Source organism: Thunnus albacares, chromosome 16, assembly GCF_914725855.1.
Source record: "Thunnus albacares chromosome 16, fThuAlb1.1, whole genome shotgun sequence".
NCBI classification, from domain to species: domain Eukaryota; kingdom Metazoa; phylum Chordata; class Actinopteri; order Scombriformes; family Scombridae; genus Thunnus; species Thunnus albacares.
This window is the reverse complement of record NC_058121.1, coordinates 24,632,247-24,650,569: the sequence shown is the minus strand read 5'-3', so window position 1 is coordinate 24,650,569 and position 18,323 is coordinate 24,632,247. Positions and strand designations below refer to the sequence as shown.

The window sequence follows — 18,323 nt, the reverse complement described above, 5'->3', positions numbered from 1 at the left end:
CAAACAACCAGCTGTAAGCTAGAGAGAAAGTAAAGCACCAACCATGTGTGGAGTGTTGATTACAGTCAGTACAGTTCAAATTTTATTCATATGGCCCAATGTCACAGATCACAAAATTGCCTCAAGGGGCCTTACAATCTGTTTATTCCTTAGACCTAGATAAGATCAGATAAGGAAAACTCCCAACTTTAATGGCGAAAAAATGGAAGAAACCTCAGGTTGGACAGATGGACAAATTGATAAGATATATGAGTGTGTTTGTGTGACACCTCAAACTCATTAGGAATTCCAGTTCTTTATGTTTTAGCCTCCCGTGTCTGTAAGTTTACAAGTAGTTTCATAAAGCACAAACTTTCTCAACACGTCTTCACCTCACCTCGCTGCACCTTGGCGAATTTGCATCTAATCACACCCACTCATGCCTTGACTTTGTATGCAATCACAATCGAATTTGAAACGTCTTGTATTCTGTCTAAACACGTCTTTAGAAGACAGATTGGACGAAAACAGCACATCCAGTTGCCTTGACATACTGTAGTACCTCTAGATGTCCTGGACGATTGAGAATCTTCACAGACATGTTGATAATGTATTTACACTGTCAATGATTTAAACTTCTGCATCAACACATCCAAAGAAACAACAAGAAGCACTGCCAACCAAGTTCTGAGAACTCAGCCTGTCTGAGTTAATGCTCCTGTTGGTAGATGTTTAACTAATCTCTGCGGGAGTCTGTGTCTGAGAGAAATCTGCAGCAGTTTCCCTTTAATATGTGGCAAGCACAGTCACATCAGACTCCAAAATACACAACCAGCACTGCAACAAATGTTCTGTAAGTTTTAATCAAAACTCTACAGTGGTCAACCTTTACAGTCTGCTCCTCCTGTGTCCAAAAACTTCTCCCCTTGAAACTCTGCTCAACTTACCAACAAGTTGGGATGCCGGGCAGGTTGATCCATATCTGAGAGAGTTTTTTTTTCGGCTGAGCAGGAGCCAAACTGCTGCTGCTGCTGCTGCTGAGACTCAAAGGGTCAGAAAGGGAAGGAAGGAGGGGCCCCGGCTCCGCGGGGAATTAGCCATCACATTCCAAACATGTCATCAGTGGACAATGAAAGGTGGATGTTGTGCTAAACAGCACTGCTCTGCTGGCTGGTGATGTCATCCAGCCCTCCATATATGGCGCAGAGAGGCACTGCCCTTGTTTGGACACTGAGGAGGAGGGGTTCAAGTGGGGGGGGGTGAGGGGGGGCTCTTCCTCCCTGGTTTTTTCCCCTCAGGGAAGGAGGGATGACTGGGCAGCAGGTATGACATAACACATGAAGTTCAAACATTAATTTTTTTGCTCTGTTTCTCATCCTTTGCCTAAAATCCATCTTGATCCAAGTGACCACTCTCACGTCTTGCAGCCAGCAGTGTTTCCATGGAAACGAGGCAACAATGCAAGGCGAGAGTTTTTGTTATGGAGAGGACAATGCCAGACTTGCACGGCCTTTCTCATTATAATCCCCCTGTATCGTGCAAAGGGAAAGGACAAGGATATAAATTCTCCATAGCAGCTGAATTGTATGTGTGTGAGATCATAGCTTCAGACAGCGAGGAGGGCTGCGGTTTGCATCGCAGAGGCTCCTAAATGAGCCAAATATGAGCGGTGCAAAGAGCTTACAGATGCAGAGGCTTTCTATCACTGCTCTTCATTATTCCAAATACATGTTTGACATAAATATCACCAGGACGCAAGAGCACTTTGTACATTTATTGCTTGTGTTTTGTGGATTTGATACTTGCACTTTTCTTGGCTCCCTGTAATTTCTGAGATGTGGCTCTGCAAGTTGCTGTGGATAAAAGCCTCTAAGAAATGCTCCATTTAGATTCCAGTGATAAAGCTTGTGGTTTTGAGGAAATTGGGATAAAGAAAATGACAACATGCAGATGTAATTTGTTGTATAAATGATAAAGCGTCATACGGAGCAAACTTCACCTTCAGACAGGCTGCCTGGTTATTAATGTTTTATAATTTGTCTTTTTCTTGAGTTTCAACAGTAAAGAACAACAACGTATTGCTGTTATGCCCTTATTCACTTCACCCATCTCCTCACTGCTCCTCCACTGGTCGAGATATAATACTGCATAAAATGACTGACAAATAGCCACAGTGTGGAAAACAAACAAATAAATGATTTAAAAACTCAACACTTTGTCAAATAAAAGATGGTACTAAACCACTACTTTTACTGCAATACTTTAACTACATCCAGCTCATAATACTTATGTACTTTTACTGTAGAAGGACTTTTCATGCAGGACTTTTACTCGTAATGGAGTATTTTTATGTTGCTATATTGGTACTTTTACTTAAAGCATCTGAATACTTCTTCCACCACTGCTTCTAGATGAACTTATCCCTCAAACATAAGACTCAGATTGCTCGTCTTGCTCTCAGGACTCAGACTATCTGTCATTATAACCCAGTTGGCAGATGATGGCTCTGCAGAAAGCCTCTCTGTGTTCGGGTCTATTCATAGCCTCCCTGCTGACAGAAGCCTCTTAGTGAGAGAAAAGAGAGACCTAAATGCTCATAAAAACCCACAGCAAACACATCACACCAGGAGATGCTGATCTCAAGCTAATTACAGTCACAATAATTACCGTCCTTATTAACATTCTGAACAGACGAGTCAACAACAACGCTTTGACACCGAGGAGGCACATTTGTTGTTGACTGTCTAGGGAGTAAAAATGGGATTTTGTTAAGGCTGCAACCGAACTTGAATCAGAATTGTCCACCACTGTAAAATTACAGAGAATCAAACCTACATTTTTCTGAAGACAGACATGGTTTACTGGTTGAAATCCCAACCTCGGGAACCACATTTGTCCCTACCAGACTGGGAGGCCCTGATCCCGGAGCCTAGCAGCCACAGGGTTAGAAGTAACCATCCTTTTAAGCAGGCATATTCTGCTTTTTGTGATTTTCTGTTATTTATATACTGTTATGATGTCAGATATCTGTGGTCAAAGTCCCAAAACTTTAACGTATGTAGAAATGCTGCCTGCAAGTCAAAGTCCAGGGCTTTATCTGCTCTGAACGCTTCGTTTGTGACATTTATTTCTACCTTGGTGACAAGCTGATGTCCGCTTGTCGCACATGACCTTATATGGCCATCTGTTCTGCAGCCTTGGTTGCTATGGTTGTTGCTAAGGTTGTCCACTCTCATATTTCGGATTGTATTTTGGCTCAAACATGTACAGATGTATTTGAGAAGTTGACCTTTTCAGTAAAGAACCAGAAGAAGTAGTGAAATCCTGCTACTGTAGTTTGTTTCATGGTTTGTTGACATAGCCGGCAGCAGTTTCTCGAGGGGCAGCTTCCAAGAGAACAAAAAAAATATAAAAAAGCTTTTCTTAATGTACTGAAATTAATGTACACCACACTGATGAGCTGAAAGCATCTGAAATTAGCTGCAATGTGAATGTGATTTGCTTGTTTTGACTGAATGTGACATAAAACTTGCATTTATGGCCTTTACTCTAATTCACTTGAGTATGTAAGATTAAAACAATGTCCTCTAAACTATCAAACGTAGATGATTTTAAAAGAGCAAAGACAGGTTTCTATACATAACTTTAAGTATTACTTGAGTAAAATTAGCTGCACATCTCTGACAGTTAAAAAAAAAAAAAAAAAGTTCTTGTGTGGTTGCATTTGCCCGTGATAGTTGTTGTGCAGACAGAGCCTCTTATCGTCCAGGAGGATCTCTGTTACGAATGACATCACCTCCCCTGTGTTCAGGATCGACCCGCTCATGATATCACTTGCAGTGAATCTGCACGCTGACGGCAGCCAACAGGAATGTGTTATCAAACAGAGCTTAGGCACACACACACACACAAAAAAAATCCCTCTTCCAAGTATTTTGCAAGGCAAGACAAGCCTTATTTATATAATGCATTTCATACACAGAGGAAAACTCAGTGTGCTTTACATAAAAATAAAAGTAGGGAAAGAAAGAGAGAAGGTAAATTTTGTCAGCCTGATTTCTTATTCTGTTTATTCTGTACACACATCTATTATCTGTCTGTCCTGGAAGAAGGATTCCTCCTCTGTTGCTCCTCCTGAAGTTTCTTCATTTTTTCCCCCAGTAAAGGAGATTTGTGGGTTTATTCTTATCTGATTTGAGGGTGTAAGGACAGAGGGTGTATTGTACAGGTTGTAAAGCCTCTTGAGGCAAATTTGTGATTTGGGTTATTGGTGTTATACAAATAAAATAGACTTGACTTGAAAGGTAGCGGAAAAATCAAATGTTTTAAGGCTGTTTTTGAAAGAGGTGAGCACAGAGATTTTGAATTGGCCAAGTACAAGAAGAAGAGTACTAGTGCTAAATGACCTGAGTGGCTCATAGCCCTTAAACATGTCTAACATATAGATTATGACAACTATGATTATGATTATGAGTGAGATCTTTCTATTGAAAAGCTTAGTGAGCTTTATGGGAAGTGTGGAACCAACCAGTTCATCCAAAAAAAACTGTTTAAAAATACTTTTGATAAAGTAAAAAAACATCACCAATGTGTCTCTTGTCGAAGTAAGTTTTTATTTCATCATCTTGGTGAGGGAAGGATAGTTAAAAATGTTGGGTGAGGTGAAAAAAAAGGTTTCTGCAGACTTAAAGAGGACATATTCTGCTTTTTGTGATTATCTGTTTATATCCTGTTCTGATGTCGGATGTTAAACCTGGTCAAAGTTCCACAACGTGAGATTAATGGATGTAAAATCCCTGCAAGTCAAAAGCCAGGGCCTCAACCTGCTCTGAACCGAAAAGTTACCTCTACTTCCTCCTTGAACTGACATCAGATTATTAGTGTTTGCCCACAAACAGCCATTCATTCAGTAGCCTTGGTTACTGAGGTCATTCACATTGTCCACTGTTATATTTCGGATCAGATTCAGATCCAACATGTACAGATGTATTTGAGAAGTTCATATTTGGAGCAAAGAAAAAGAGGAGAAAAAGAAGTGAAATCCAATTACTATAGTTTGTTAAAGTAGCCTCCAGAGCTGGAGGAAGCTTCCTGAAGCTGACCAATCAGGACAGAGTGGGCTCTTGTCTTAAAGAGACAGAGGCTGAACTGAGGGGCTGCATAAAGGGCCAGTATAAGATAAATAAGGAGTTTTTAACTGTAAATCATGCAAAGATATTCCAGTAGAGCCCAAGAATATAAATATACACATGGAAATGTTCATTTCAGAGTTTAGCAACCCCAAGTTGTGATATTAAAAACATTTCTGTAGCAGAGCACGTTTGCCTTTTGCAAAACGGCATGAATTTTCACCAAGATTGTCTCCTTTGTATACAAACTCAACCAAAACTAATCTCTATCAGAACAATATGAAATATAATTTGAAACAAGCACACTCAGCATTTTTGCTGAATTGAAACAGATACATAAAAACATATAAAGGTCTACACATAACGGCTTTAAAGCCCTTTAAAAGTTTGAGTCAGTGGTAGCTGTGAGCTGCTCTGTGCGTCTTCTATGGCGTGATAAGGTACGAGTCATCACCCTTCCTATCAGATCAGATCTATCATCCAGAACCTGCTCCTGGTCTTATCTGATGTCTGCTGTTGACAGACAAATAAACAAGCATCTGCAAAACATACATGTTTTCATGAACGGTGAATCTTTCATCATGCATGTTTGCACAGATTCCAAGAATCTGAGGCTCATGAAACATACACACACACAGTAAAGGACTTTGCTGTTGTGTATTTTTCTGAACATGCAGGACTACAGTATTATTATTTACCACTCTGTGTGTGATCTCAGCAGCTCTGTCCTGACTTGCTGCACCAGACAGATGAGGTAATAAAAGTCACTCAGATTGACATCTGGATTCCACCTGTGTTATGGATTCATCATGCGGGTATAATGTCTTTCTATCCGTTTACTCACGTCCTCTCTTTTGTACGCTGCGGTTGGAGGATGACAATGGACTCAGATAGTCAGACAGTAAGGTGGTTTATGTTTAGCACTCCGTGTTTTAAGTTTGAGCTCTTAACAAGTACCACAATGTTCTGGCAGGTCAGAGAGTGTTATAAGCAGGTGCGTTAGAGCATAAAATTACCCTCTAAGACCTTTCAAGCTTTTTTAAAGAGGACATATGCTTTTTGTGATATTCTGTTATCTCTGTTTATCTTGTTATGATGTTGGATGTTAAACATAATCAAATTTCCTAAACTTGAGATGAACGTATGTAGAAATGCGTAATGCCACCCTGAAGTTGAAACATTTACATTATGGGGACTTGAGTTTTGTCCCCAAAAGGGAGGCGAGTCCCCACGATGTGAGTGTGTAAACAGGTTCCCCACAAGATTGGTAATACAGGTATACACACACACACACACGCACACCAAACATACACGGTCGGGCCTCACCTCTCCCTCTCCTGCTCCAGCAGGTTGGTGAAGTCGTCGCTCTTGTTCATGAAGTCGACGTGTTTGCGTTTCTCGTTGTCCAGATCCATGACGGTGCGGCGGTGACATTTCTCTGCCAGCAGCAGCTGCTCCAACATCCGTCTGTACGTCTCCTTCTGTTTGTCCTCCAGACGGTCCAGCTGAACAGAGACAATGACAACTCACACTCTGACACCACATCTGTGAACACAATATCCACCGTAACCATTAGCTACGGTTTTGGTGGCTATTGTGTTTGTGGTGTAACAATGAGACTCTCTCTCTTCAACACAAGCTTTATTCAAACTTTTTTCATGACTACTGCAGATCTGTTCACCCTTTTTATTCCGCTGAGTGTGGAAAATTACCTTTTCAAGAAGAAACCGCTGCTAATCAACACACAAAAGAACATGATTTTCACTCTTCACTTGCATGAACTTTGGTGTAAATGCACCACCAAAATGAAAATTTAGACAGTATAGATCCTCCATCTGTTGCAGAAACCTGCTCTCTAAAATCTCTTTTTATATACAGTATATTTAACCACTGAAATATAAAAAGAAAATGTACTAATTTTGGTAAATGATGAATTCAGCAACTTCCTGTATGTTGCTGTTTGTAGGAATTTCCAGTGAAGGACACTGAGGTCATGTTTTCAGCACAGTACATCTTTCTTCTGGGAATTCAGGAGTTTTAACAACCCCGGTGGAGTTTTTACTTATTTATTTTTTTACAGTTATCTGTTATATTTTTCCCACCAGGATTCAGTATTCATCCAACTGAAGTTTATTCCTGACGGTGCGGGAGAGATTTGAAACAATGAGACCTTCATGTTGAGAAATAAAACGATAATACTTTATTTTATGGGTCCATAAAGTCCAAATTATTTCCATGAAAGTTTACTGGAAGGAACTTGTGTATTCTGGCATTAATTATAGGGATTTTTACACAGAAATAGCAGAAAATATTACTAAACAGCAGAAGAAAATGTAATCAATCAACAACTGTAACTATAAAAAATTAGCTTTCCTTTGTGGGGTGAAAGTATCGGTGGACGTCACCTCATGAACTCAGTAACAACCATGTGGCAACTTAACATTTTGGCACATACTGTGTAGAAGCCAAGAAACATTTTTTTCCTGCAACTATTTTTTAAAAGATTTACCACAATTTTCACTTACAATCATGTATGACAAAGAAACGAATTAAATACTCACATTTGAGAAGCTAAAAGCAGCTTTTTTTGGCATAGTTGCTTAAAAAAAATGACTAAACCGATTATTTGATCATAAAAATAGTTGCCGATTAATTTTCTGACTAATCGATTAATGGACTAATCATTGCAGTATGTCTCTTTCCTCACCTCGGCCATGGGCCTCTCGTAAACGTTTTCGGTGCTGTTGTTGCTGTTGGTGAGCAGACTGTCTCTCTGCAGGGCCTGCAGGGGTTTTGTGGGGACAGCTGAGCCGTAATGAGCCTCTAGCGTCCCTGGTCTGGTTTTCTCTGACTTCAGCATCCCGATGACGTCCTCTCTGGCCTGAGGAGACCGGATAGAAACTTTAAAGCCTTGTATACACACTGACTGAAACATAGACAAACATATTGTTGCTATGGGTGGTACTCAAGGGTGAAACCTTTTAAATTATGTGTGTCTAGAATTGAGTTTGGTCTTAAGAACAAAACATTTTTGATTATATTGATGGTTGTTTTCCTTCAAAATTGATAATGAGGCTGTCTAATTATGCTGACATACTAAATTCTTATAATAATAATAACAGCAAATTAATAACTAACAATGAAAAAGTGGTTAAACGTAATAGATTTAAAAAATTCAACAAGACCAGATCACAAATAAAAAGCAAAATCCGGTAAAATAAAATTAAATGAATAAAAACTGATGATTCACATCAAATAAACGGTTCAAGAAAAATCAAGATGAGCTCTCCAATTAAAGTTTATTAAAGAATTGTATCTAAGACAAACACTTTCCTTTGATTTATTTATTTAAGAAAAGCATTAACACAATCAAATTATTAAAATGTATCAGTTAAAATATCGGTCATGTAGATCTAAAACATTACATTATCCGTTTCTTTCACACATGCACAGATATGAGACATACAACAAAACACATACTAAACTTTTTTTCCAGGCTTTCACCAGCAGAAGGAGCTGTTTCCTTCATTCTACTCTGCTCAACATCTCATCTCACACAACAAAACACTTGACACAAATTCCTGCAGAGAAAGGAAACAAAAGGCGTGTGAAGATTTGATGGTCTGTTTTAACCATGCAGGCCAAGGAAATGATGGTATATTCTTTTCATAATGCCTTTTGAGGTGTCTTGTCTCACTTAAGGAAATACATTCACCAAAAAGTGTCCAATTAGTCCCAATATGTAGATGCATCAGAATAAAAAGACTTAGAAATGCCTGTTACATTGGTCTCTTTAAGAAATCACTGCATGAGGACCTGCTGCTGATACAGTGTGATGATATTTGGTTCCTGCTGAAGATGAAAATCCTTAATATGCCTCACAAATATATGATTTTGTTCTTTAAAAAAACACTCAATCATTTTATAAAACAGCTGGTCACTTTAGGTTTTAGCAAACGTTACTCAAACAGGAGTAAATAGCGTATTTATTGGGGACTATTTTCAGCGGTGGATGAATCCACATTTGGCGCTTTAGTGAGTATTTCTGGAAACAGGATGGTGTGTGTGAGTCTAAATAAACTACAGTGTGTGTGTGTGTGTGTTCATGGTGTTGAAAGAACATGTCACCCAGTGCAGCGGTGATGTGTTTTTAATAGTTTTTGGACAACAACGGAGGTCTACGGCACAGAGGAATAAGATCTAGCACAGATGATACTTGTTAGTAGATCAGTTCATTGTTTATTTTGTCCTTTCCGTGGGATTCGTCGACAATAAGAAAAATATAGAATATGAACATCTCATGCTTACAAGAGAGTATTAGCGTCACTGTTAGAAAAAGTTTGTATATTTTTAAAGAATGAAGTTGTAATATTTTGAGTAAAAAGTCATAGAATAGGTTACTTCGAGAGTAAAATGTCATATATTGTAGGATTTTCATACTTGACTGCCTCATGCTCAAGCAAAAGTTACTTTTCTGTTAAATATTGTTTGGTTTTGCTGAATAATAGTATTTCCTTAAACACCTTTTTACCATTTTGACATCATGAGGATGCTCTTATGCACATTTTGATGCACTTGAAAGCCCTCATTGAACCCAAAGCGGAACAAAAGCAGCTCTTCCTGTGTGAGATATGGCTGTGTGTTGGGGTATTCCTCTGTCCCATCACTAAAGGAAAATATTCAACACACCCAAACAGATGAGCAGGATGGAAATAGAGGGTGAGGCAGCAGCATCCTGCCTCTCTGGAGACGAGTTTATAAATCTGCTTACAGTAGAAAATCATTATCAGACTGGAACGCAAAGCTAACACTGTGAAATGTCAATATGTCTCAGCAGTGATGACAAACTCCATCGTATTTATAGTTTTATAATCTGCCCGCGCTGACATCACCATTTAGGGGAAAACAAAGCATATGATTAAGATAGAGTAAATCTCCCATTTCCAGTCTTTCTTCATCCTCAGTTGGCATGGCGACCAAACTGTCCAATGAGTTCTCTTTAGTCATTTTAATCAATAACAAATCTCCTCGATTCTCCAGCTCTCAGATGACTAAACTATAACTGAGCAAGCTGGGCATAAAAAGGGCAAAAAGTTGTTTATGGACAGTTTATTGATCAAGTCCAGTGACTCAACAATTACTTCACCAACCTCTGAAATGGTCTGGTTTTAATAAAAATTACTTCCCAGCATGTAAACTGATTTCAACAAACAGTTTTTTTATGGCCATTGGAGAGTTAACCCTCCTACTCATGTTTTAAAATACTCATCAAAGTTTTAGTTTTAGTTCCAATGGATTCCATTAAAGTTCGATGTTATGTTTATTTCAAGATTTTAAAAATATCATTATGTCAAAAAACAAAGTAAAAAGAAAAACACTAATAAACTAAAAATGGCACTAATATCAAGCTTGAAATAAGACAAAAGTTCCTGAAATGCAACATTTTGTTGAGGCGAGTCTTTTTTAATAAATATCCATAAAGGTGGACCTTCATTGTGCAACTGATAAACTGAGTAAACAATGATTATAAGGTCTGTAAACAGAGACTGTTTGTTTACATGTTGTGTAGTTTTCATCAGGGTTGCCAAGTGTTACATCTAAGGGTTTTTCAGGTTTTGATTGAACTGAGGCTCCACAGTGTCATATCTACTCCCAGATGAGCAAACTCATCTGTGAAAACAGTTTACCTCCACCGGAGAGGAACTGTGATTCACAGCATCATTATCAGCGTTACAAAGTGATGCTGAACAGTCAAGTACTGATGACAGATTTACCATCACTATGACTCTCCACCACTTCAAAGATGGGAATGGAAATACCCAAGAAAATCACCAGCACCTTAAAGCCACTACAAGGAACTTTCATGTTGTGTTGATTATGGCGACCCCTGTGGACAAAACCGGTAGTGTTTCCTGGAATGAAGCACCACCGCCTTGTGTTGAAAAGATCTTGATCTTGGCTAGTGTGTGCATTTGTTTTGGAAGCCAGTGAAAACACAGCTGCACATCTGTTTGTGGCGATGTAAATTACTAATATGACAATGGTGAAGCAAAGTAAACTTTGTTTTAGTACCGTTCATACAGCTAGGTTACATGTAAGGCTGCATTCACACCAAATCCAATAATGCGGCACCGTCCTTTAGGGTAGTGTAGAGGTGTGGGTGTGTTTATTTGTGCTTTAAAACATTACCCGCCATGAAACAATTAGAAAATAACATTTTATTTATCCGACTCACTGCTTTGTTTTTGCTATCGCAGCTCGCTCTCTTCATTCACTTTCTAGCTCGCTCTACCGCTGCTTTCTCTCTCTCTCTCTCTCTCTCTCTTTCTCTTCTTTTTCTAACAAGAGGCTAACATCTACGCAGAGCTGCAGAGTTGATGAGTCACCAGTGACAACTTTTTTCTTACATGTAATCATGTAGTTTATCCATCATTTATATAAAAAAAAAAAAAAAACCATTGAGAATAACGTAGTAATTTATAGTGATCCTTATAATTTTAGGGTTAGGTTTGGTGTGGTTAATGACAGGATGTATGGACTCATTCTAAAACCTCTGACCTGTCATTAAAGTTCAGAGGCTGATAAATCACAGAGAACCTAATTCGTACCTGAACTTCTCCTTCCATGATTCCCAACAGCTGAAGCAAGTCCTTCTTGGACAGCTCCTTCCTGCTCTCTGCGGGTTTCTGAGGTTTCCTCTGTGTCCCCGACACTCCTGTCCTCCCGTCCTTTTCCTCTCGCTGGACTTTCATTTTCTTCTTTGTCAGCTCTGTGTTCTCCTCCTCCTGCTTGATAAAACTTTTAGCGGGCGTGATGTGTCCGTCATCTGGACTCTCCATAGTGCAGCTCCTGGATCGCATTTTTTCCTGAGAGAAAGGATGAAATGGATGCCAAAAAATGAAACAGAGATGCTATAAAATGAGGGCATATGTCAATCATTTAGATTATTTTTCAGCCCTCTTGCTCACCATTGGGTTTATTCAGTACACTATAAAAATCAACTTGCCAAGGCCTGAAGCTAGTGAACATTTAGTCACCCTTATTATTTTGTCATAGTTATGTTTTGGTGTATAGTATTTCAGTTTAAAGAGGGCTTTGCTTTGGAAAGACTCACTGCTGGTGTGTTTATGGGTGCTCCCAGATTTCAGAGTAACATTGTAATACAAAAAACAATCAAATTCTTCATTATCCTTTCAACAACGTCCACATTTGCTCATTGTTTCTCTTCTTGGCTTGATTTTCCAGAAACATAGTCTATAAATGCATGAGTGTTTTGGCAGCCCTGTCTCAAATCTGTGTGTCCTTGAATGCACCACGAAAGCACCTCACCGTGTGATCATAACATGATTTTGACAGGAAATTCAAGGCGATGACATGTTCACCATGATGGATTACCAACAGCATCTTAAGCGAGTTTCAAGTTCCGCAAGATGATTTTCATCACCTCCTGACATGAACCGCCACCAGAGCTGCCTCGAGTAAATCCAGAAACTAACGGTGTGTTTTGGAAACTGTGAGGCAGTTATGTAAAATAGTTAATGGGCTTAAACATACAAAAGCACCAGCATGGTTTTGTAAAGGCTTTTAACTGGAGAACAACTGCTTTATTGTAGTTTTACATGTCAAAAACTAAACCCATCAAATCTCTGTTTGGACGACTGTCACAACTGTGACAGTGTGACAGTATATTGATCGTAAGCTATCGGGGCTTACATCATAATTAAGCAATTTCAACATAAAATATTCTGAATATGTTGGTAAATATACAGTATGTATTGCCAATATATTGGCCAATATTAGCTCATTGCAGATAAATTGGTATATAATATATAGATGTCCACCAGACAGTAGTTACAGGTTTATTTTTTTGTTTTTTTCCATTTTTTTCCTTTTTTATTTTATTTTTTTGCAGTTGTTAAAAACAAAAATTTAAGGGAACCTCATGAAAATTATTTATTTATGCTCTGTGTTACATGAAGCAGATTTGTGCTTGACCAAACAGATTCTTAGAAGAGTGAATTTTTGGAGACAGAAGCTCACTGTGTCCTATGTTAAAGTAAAAGTAATAATGGGAATAGTTATCATGTGATATGTGATATATGCATTGATTTAATCTACCAATTAAACAAGTCATGTGACGGACAAACATCAAAATCAAAATACTCGGTTTTTCTCCTTTAACAACAAGGCAGTTCAAAGTGCTTCACGTAAGACATGAAATGCATTAAGAAAAGACATAAAAGAAACACAAGACAACATAAAAGGCCACATTTAAATCAGTTTTAAAAAGAGTAAAATAAAATAGGATATAAAAAATAAGATAAAATAGAATAAGACAGATAAAAGAGGGGAATAAAAATCACAGTGCAGCTTCAGTGAAGTCCCAGATATGAATAAATAGTTTTCAATAAGATAAACAGTATTTTTATTTTATTGATGTGTTTGGCTTTTATTAAACCGGGGCAGTCTTAAAATGTCAGAAAAATAAAGTTTCACAAACCAACAGAGATCAGAACCAATCATTTATATTATAAAAAAAAATAATAAATCAAATTAATTGAGAAAATAATTAAGAGATTGGTTGAAAACAATAATTACTTAAAGCCCTAAACCTTTTTACCATCTTGATTTCATACATAGCATTGATAGCATACTGATAATGAATTAATCTTGTGATCATTATTGAAATTAGTTGAAGAGAATTGGAGCAAACCTCATATTTTCTTGGACTTTGTTGCATAAAAACTGCATAAAAACTGAAAGCTGTAAAGAAAAAAAAATTTGTTCCAGATGCTTTTTGAGCACAAACAAACACACAATGACGAAATCGTCAGCTGGGCAGGTTGATGTTTGGGAGTCCTGAGAAAAGAGCAGGTTATGGCCTATCAGATCTAAACGAGGCCAAAGTTCTCCCAGTGTGGAGGTCTGGATGAAAGCGGTCCGTGACTCAGTCTGAGAGAATCCTGGCAGCGAAGTGGTAGCAACCACGTTACTGCTGCCTGTTATTAATAGTTGTTTCAGGGGAGCCGCCAAGATCTCCCACACGTCCAAACCACAGAACTGTCTTCGTTTTGATGATGGGATCGGTGAACTGGAAGAGGGAAGGTAGAGTTTGGAGGATGAAATCTGAAGCCAAGACAAGCTCGAGGCAGCAGCTGGAGGTTTTGGGCTTCACAGGGAGAATAATTTTGAGAGGATCTGGAGTCAGTCCACATCACAAGCCCTCCGCGATGGGCTGCCGGAGGGGTTTTATAATAACTCCCTTACTGTACAAACACTCAGATACACGTTATGCAAAATGATACACCTGCCCACTGGTTTTAAATACAAATTAAGACTGTGTTCGTAATATGAGGTCTTCATTTCAACTGACGAACTGGAGTTTTTACAGTCTTGTCACGATATCCTCAACCAAGGCTGGATTACCAACTGGGCGACTGCACGCAAGGCAAAATCTGAACTCTGACACGTCCTCCGTCCTCCATCTTGTGCTCCTGGTCTTGAAGAGGAACTTTGTTTGAAGACTTTAGTAGTTTTAGTTTATATTGAGCTCATTTGTTGTAAAGTTGTGAGGAGTACTGTAAGCCTTTTCTTTAATAATCCATCGATTGTTCAGTGTATAAAATGTCAGAAAACAGTGAAAAATGTTGATCATTATTCCCTGAAATACTTGTTTTGTCTGACTAACAGTCAAAAACACAAAGATGTTGAGTTTACTATCATGGAAAACTGGGAAGATTGTTGCCAATTATTTTGATGTCAACTGACTAATTGATTAATCATTCCAGCTCTGGAGTACTACCATGTATAGTCGGGGTCAAGAGAGGCCAAACAACAAACTTTTGGCCTTTGACATACAACATTAATCCCCCATGTTTCAACAGATTGTAGCTGCTCCTCTTTGAACATTGCATAAAATTTGTATTTTTGCAAAGTATTATATTGTATAACAAATTAAACTTTTGTCCAACTGATTCCGTTAAAGTTTAATGTCATTTTAATGTCAAAAAAACCACAAAAACAACTAAAATGTTTGTATTTTTTCCCACTGATGAACTAAAAAGACACTGTCATCAAGCTTAATATAAGACAATGTAACACTTTGTTGAGGCAAGTCTTTTTTAATAAATATCCATAAATGTGGACCTTCATTGCGCAACTGGTAAACTGAGTAAACAGCGACTATAAGGCCTGTAAATAGAGACTGTTTGTTTACATGTTGTGTAGTTTTCATTGAGGTTGCCAAGTGTTACATCAAAGGGTTTTTCAGGTCTCAATTAAACTGAGGCTCCACATGCCAGCACGGTGTCGGATCTACTCCCAGATGAGCAAACTCATCTGTGAAAACCATTGACTGTATATAAATAGTCAATGGTGAAAACAGTTTACCTTCACCAGAGAGGAACTGTGATTCACAGCGTCATTTCACAGACAGCCTGAGAGTGTATCAGCGTTACAAAGTGATGCAGAACTGTCAAGTACTGATGATAGATTTACAATCATTATGACACTCCAGTAGTGCAAAGACAGGAAGGGAAATACCCACGGAAATCACCAGTAACTTTTATTATTTCCCACCTTTCCCTACTTGTATTACATGGCCAAAGGTATGCAGACATCTTGTACTTTTGGTGTGGTGCTGCTTATAAGAGAGACTCTACAGATTTAACATTGCACTCCTCCAACATTGTCAGACTCTTTATGTGTGTGCATGCATCTATCTATCTATCTATCTATGAGTATACATACAGTATGTAATGCATTTTTATTCAGCCATTTGCACTTTTTTAACTAACTCAGGTCACTTTGCACTTCTATTTATTTAAGCACTACACACTTAAGATGTTTTATCTTTTTGTGTCATGTTTTATTTAATTTTTTTTATCATTATTATGTGTATTCTTATTACTATGATTAGAATGACTATTAAATACTGGATCTCACAATAGACAGTAACAAAAAGGATGAAAATTGAACCAGTAGAACCAGCAGAACCAGAGATATTGTCCTTTTTATTCCAACCATTCTTCTCCCTTGTCAAATCTCAGTGCCTACATTACCCACAATGCAACTCGACTAGTAGTGGCTAATTTATCCTGGAGCTGCTAGCCTCCAGCAGAGATAAGCAGTGAGCTACAGAGATCTGGTGACCTCACTTCTTTCTAACTCCACACCCCCAGTTTTTTTTACTTATCAAACTTAGTCTTCCGCCCCAACCGACGCTGACTCAAGTGACATCACTTGAGTCAGTCAATCCCCCTTTAACGCTGTATTTTAGACAATAGTGTGCTTCACATTTTGTGGCAACAATTCATGGACGGCTTTTTTCTTCTTCAACATGGCAAAGCCAGGTGCAAAGAAGAAGAAGAAGAAGAAGAAGAAGAAGAAGAAGAAATTGTTTTCCCAGTTTGCTTTAAGTTTGGAAGAACTTAACTGGTCTGCACAGAGCTGTGACCTCAACGACAACTTTGCGATGAACTAGCGTTATCGCCCAACATCTGTTAAAGGACAGGTTCACAATTTTTCAAGTTTGTCTTAAAACAACAGTCAGGTGTCCATATGAGCACTGAAAGAGGTTTTTCTCGCTGTAATCATTCCTCCTGTTCATACTGCGGTGGAAGTATAATAACAAAAAGAGGGACTTTGGCAATAAAAAGACTGTAATGTTGAAAGATATGCACTTGATTTGACTCATTTGAAGCTTCATATTATGCTCAGGTGTCCTCATACTTTTGGCCATGTATTCTATATATAGAAATTGACCCATAATTATAAAGTACAGTTTTCTATCTAAGCTTATGACATGAGAGCTCTAAGTATATAATGGCTAACTGCAAGTCTTCCATGTATTTTGAGGCTTTAAAATATTTGTTTACACTATAATGCTGGCAACCACCACAGTGAAAGAGCCCTTCATGTTATGATGGCTTTGTGGCCTCTATCTACATGTCAAACTCTTACGGAACAAATGTAAATAAACCAAAAATATAACCCACCAAATAAATGGTATATTGAATCTTTCTTCCTCCCTGAGGAGAGATATTTATAGAGATGTGATGAGGTTAAACTGGTCCCTCTGATTTACTTCTCAGCCTCAGACAGCTGTGGCCCATGGTCGACACACGAGACCTACGGTGGATAAGTGGAAAAGGAGGTATGTTGGCAGCAGGGTGGTTCAAGTGGTTAGAGAGCAAATCCAATAATAAGAAGGTCACAGGTCCGACCCCAGAATTGTCTCCAAAGCAGGCTGCGTCCTGATGAAATGTCTGGCATAGCACATATTCAAAAATTGTTGAAACTTTTTTTTTCTTTCTTACAGGGAACCCAGATATGATGGTTTCTGATCAATTTGAGTAGAAAAAAGCTTATTATGGCTCATTTTATAGGCACGCTAACAGTTTTGCAATCCAACACTTTGATCTGTGGATTGATTGCTGTGAATTTTGCTTTTGTATCTACAGATATTCATTATCCCCAGAGGATGAATCCTAATAACTTTTGCAATCCCTTGACTTCATTTAGTGCCACCAACAGGTCAATCAGTCTCCAACACTTCAGTTCACATTAGCATTATGGTATTATTAGCATTAGCATGACAATATGTAAACGTTATTATGTCCAATGCCAGCACTAATGCTCACTTAACACATTTACATATCAATGTTAGCATTTATTGTTACATGCAAACATAGTAATGTTACTATGCTAACATGGTCATAGCTATGCTACATTAGTGCTAATGCTAAGAGCTAATGAAACAGGAAAACTCCTTGGGAGCTTTCATGCATTATTCCAAGATAGTTACCCTGTTGCATTACTAGCCTTAATTCTACATCCATATATGTAGCTTAAGTTAGCTATTTCTGTCGTGTTACATATTGTAAATTGTCAGGAATTTGCAGGAACAGCTAAGCTTATTCTTTCTGCAGTGGGAGATGTCAAAACTGTTAGAAATTCGTGATATCTTTGACAACTTAGAGGATAAAGTTAACTGATTTTCCCACAATTGTTCATAATAGTTTGTACAACATGATGTGAGCACGGCATAATGCTTGATATGCTAACAGTAACACTAACACTTAGTGTTATATTTTGCTATTAGTATCGTCTATTAACAAACTAGACTAAATGTGGCTCAGCAGTGTGTTTATCTGGTCAGACGTAGGAAAGGTTTATGCTGCCGTCTGACTAAAAAAAGACATCTGGCACTCATCT

At 38.3% G+C, this 18,323-nt stretch overlaps 1 protein-coding gene across 4 annotated transcripts in view; it reads right to left on the bottom strand.

The window, feature by feature from the left end:
* LOC122999343 (filamin-A-interacting protein 1) overlaps positions 1-18,323 on the bottom strand; it is a 48,193-nt gene that overhangs the window by 10,822 nt on the left and 19,048 nt on the right. For 3 of the 4 annotated variants that reach the window (XM_044376189.1, XM_044376191.1, XM_044376188.1), the window contains exons 2-4: positions 11,717-11,974; positions 7,816-7,989; positions 6,435-6,613 (exon numbers count right to left, since the gene is read on the bottom strand). In XM_044376189.1, coding sequence (XP_044232124.1) covers positions 6,435-6,613; positions 7,816-7,989; positions 11,717-11,968 — 605 coding nt within the window. In that variant the 5' untranslated portion in view covers positions 11,969-11,974. Of the gene's footprint in view, positions 1-926; positions 1,043-6,434; positions 6,614-7,815; positions 7,990-11,716; positions 11,975-18,323 lie in introns of those variants that run through there. The other variant, XM_044376192.1, reaches the window with a different exon arrangement.